This window comes from Moschus berezovskii, chromosome 23, assembly GCF_049115385.1.
Source record: "Moschus berezovskii isolate FMDL1 chromosome 23, NW_MosBer_1.0, whole genome shotgun sequence".
Classification (NCBI taxonomy): Eukaryota; Metazoa; Chordata; class Mammalia; order Artiodactyla; family Moschidae; genus Moschus; species Moschus berezovskii.
Genome location: NC_142482.1, coordinates 40436361 through 40439235, shown reverse-complemented (window position 1 = coordinate 40439235; position 2875 = coordinate 40436361). Strand labels below are relative to the sequence as shown.

General features: G+C 40.0%; 1 protein-coding gene across 1 annotated transcript; it reads right to left on the bottom strand.

The window, feature by feature from the left end:
- Positions 1–1458: 1458 nt before the first annotated feature.
- LOC129543285 (olfactory receptor 2G3-like) lies at positions 1459–2391 on the bottom strand. The gene has a single exon (XM_055406382.2). The coding sequence runs from the start codon at positions 2389–2391 to the stop codon at positions 1459–1461; it is 933 nt and encodes a 310-aa protein (XP_055262357.2).
- Positions 2392–2875: the final 484 nt, after the last annotated feature.

The following is a 2875-nucleotide window of genomic DNA, read 5'->3' as shown; positions in this document are numbered from 1 at the left end:
GGATGCTGCCAGAGAGACCCACTTCTTTAAGAATACTGAGGTCTGTAGCATGACTAGTGGGTAGGAAATGGCTGGGAGAACAGCAGCCAGGGCTCTTGGAGTGCATCAAAAAGACAGGGATCCTAACCAAGTCCTGGACCCCCTTAGGAAGCCTGGCCTTGAGTCCCTGAGGAAGCCTTATCTGAAGATCCCTCAAAGGGTCCATGGGTATTCCAGAGGCTCTCCATGCCTCAGCCACACAGTGGACATGATTTTGAGTAAACTCTGGGAGTTGGTGATGGACAGGGAGGCCTGGCATGCTACAGTCCATGGAGTTGCAAGGAGTCGGACACGACTGAGCATCTGATGTGAACTGAACTGACTGAAGGATCTTGATAATATTTTATAAATAAATATCCGCTGTGAATATACGGGAAAAAGTCAATATTTTAAAGAACGTTATTGGAACAGATAAAAACGTTATATTCAATATGAGGAAAAACAATTTTGCAAATTCTACAAAATTATATTATCTAAAGAAGTGAATAACATATAAGAGACAAAAGACATTTTTTGTAAAGATATCTCTTTATTTTGTCAAATTAAATATTCACATTTAATGACAATACTTAAAGCTCTATTTGCATATTTACTTAGATTCCAGATATAAAGCTAAATAATTGATCAAAAGAGATTGAGAAGTATTTTGTGCTGACAAGACATGTTTCAAAGAGAAATACTCATCTCATGGCTCATAGCCCTTGGAAGCTTTCCCTGTGGGTAGAGGAGATCTGAAAAATCCCAGGTGTACTTAATCCCAGATTCCTCTAGAGAATGAACTGGAATCAACAATCCTCCAAATAAGAAAAACTGTTAGGTAATTGTGGCTCTTTCAGTGAACCTTTTCATTTTCATATAAACTGTGCACAGAACACATACGGCCTAGGAACTATTGAATGTGAGACCTGGAGAGCGATAGGAAGGTCTCAGGTAAACCCCCATATCTGCAGCTATGTTGTGAGCTCTATCACAATGAGGCAGAAGATTTCTTCTGTGATGAGAAAGCAGATGTGTCATAACAGTATCATGATCATTAATGAGTATCTGTCGTCTATGGGGTCTCACAGAGTTGGACACGACTGAAGTGATTTATCAGCAGTAGCAGTCATTAGTTAATCACTAGAGCAGTAACTCCAGACTTACAAAAGCACATGTACAAATACATATGCACATAATATAAATATTTATTTATTCATAGGATCTTTAAAAAATAGCTGAAAAAAGAGACACAACATTTCTGAGAAGAGAATAAGAAGAATTTAGAATTGGTAACTTCAAGATGTCATTAAAAGAAAATTTCATTCCATTTTATTCAGGAGATTTAGTTGATCCTCATAAATGAAAGGAGAAACCAGAAGTAGATGATGTTAAAAGTTCCCAGCATCTGAGGGACTGCATGAGGATGGCTCACATTTCTCCTTAGCTTGAATCTCTTCCCACTAACCTTCTTAGCGCCCACTTAACTTCTTTATTTCTCAAGGTGTAGATCAAAGGATTAAGTGAGGGTGTCACTACAGTGTAGAAGAGGGTGAGGAATTTACTGTAATTCTGTGTGTATTTGCTTTTGGGTTGGATGTAGACAGAAATTATTGTCCCAAAAAACAAAACCACAACAATTAGGTGGGACCCACAAGTCCCAAATGCTTTCCTCCTGCCTTCAACAGATTTTATCCTCAACACATTCCTAACAATGCAGCCATAGGAGACCAGAATAAGCCCCAGAGGTATCACCACATAGAGGACAATAGCTATGGAGAGCTCATTTTCCAGGAAGGTTGTGTTCACACAGGCAATCTTAATCAGCGCAGGCTCTTCGCACATGAAATCATCCACCATGTGATGGCTGCAGAGAGGCAGCTGGAAAACAAGGATGGTCTGAACCATGGACTCCACAAAGCCACTGATCCAGGCCAGAGCTGCTAGTTGCTGGAGAAGCTTTGGGTGCATGATCACTCCATAGTGGAGGGGTCGACAGATAGCATTGAAGCGGTCATAGGCCATAACAGTCAGCAGGACACACTCCGTGGAGCCCAGCCCCAAAGCAACATATAGCTGGATCACACAACCAGTGTAGCTAATGGTCTTGTCAGGCCCCTTGAGATTCCAAAGCATTTGTGGGACAATACTGGTGGTGAAACAGAGGTCCAGGATGGAGAGATTGGAGAGGAAGAAATACATGGGTGTGTGGAGTTTGGGGTTAAAGTACGAGACCAGTATGATCGCTGTGTTCCCCATCAGTGTCAGAATGTATATGATAGAGACGACAGGAAGGAGAACCATCTCCAGGTAGGGCTGGTCAGAAAAGCCCAGCAAGATGAAACCTGCCGGAGGGCTAGCATTTGTTCCTTTCATTGCTTAATTGTGAGTCACCATTCTTGGTCATTCCTATTTTCTTCCTGTGGGAAAGAAAGTCAGATACCATAACTAAAAAAATATAACAAACTAAGTAAAATGAGCACTTTGATACTGATTTTTTTCTTATAGAGAGAAATACCAGAGTAAAATTATGCAAAATAAATAGTATAATAGGTTGTCTTGTTACAAAGAGACACAGAGAGTTTGAAAACACCAAATGCATTGCAAGGAAATACATAAACATAGAATAGACTTTAGAGAATAACCCAGAACAGATGTGAGAAGTATCCCAAATTCTCTGAAGACAAAATACATGGGCCATCAACGTGCATAGTGTGAAAAACCAAAGAAATGGAAAGCAAGATTATTGTTACACATACACACACATGATAGATGACAGATATAAAAGAAAAATATTGACAAATACATCGAGTGAGCAAGAGTCTGAAACACAAGGCATATAGAATTCGAAACATGGAAC

Bases quoted from the DNA above. Each gene is read 5' to 3' on its own strand.
- LOC129543285 (XM_055406382.2), bottom strand. From the start codon at position 2,391: ATGAAAGGAACAAATGCTAGCCCTCCGGCAGGTTTCATCTTGCTGGGC.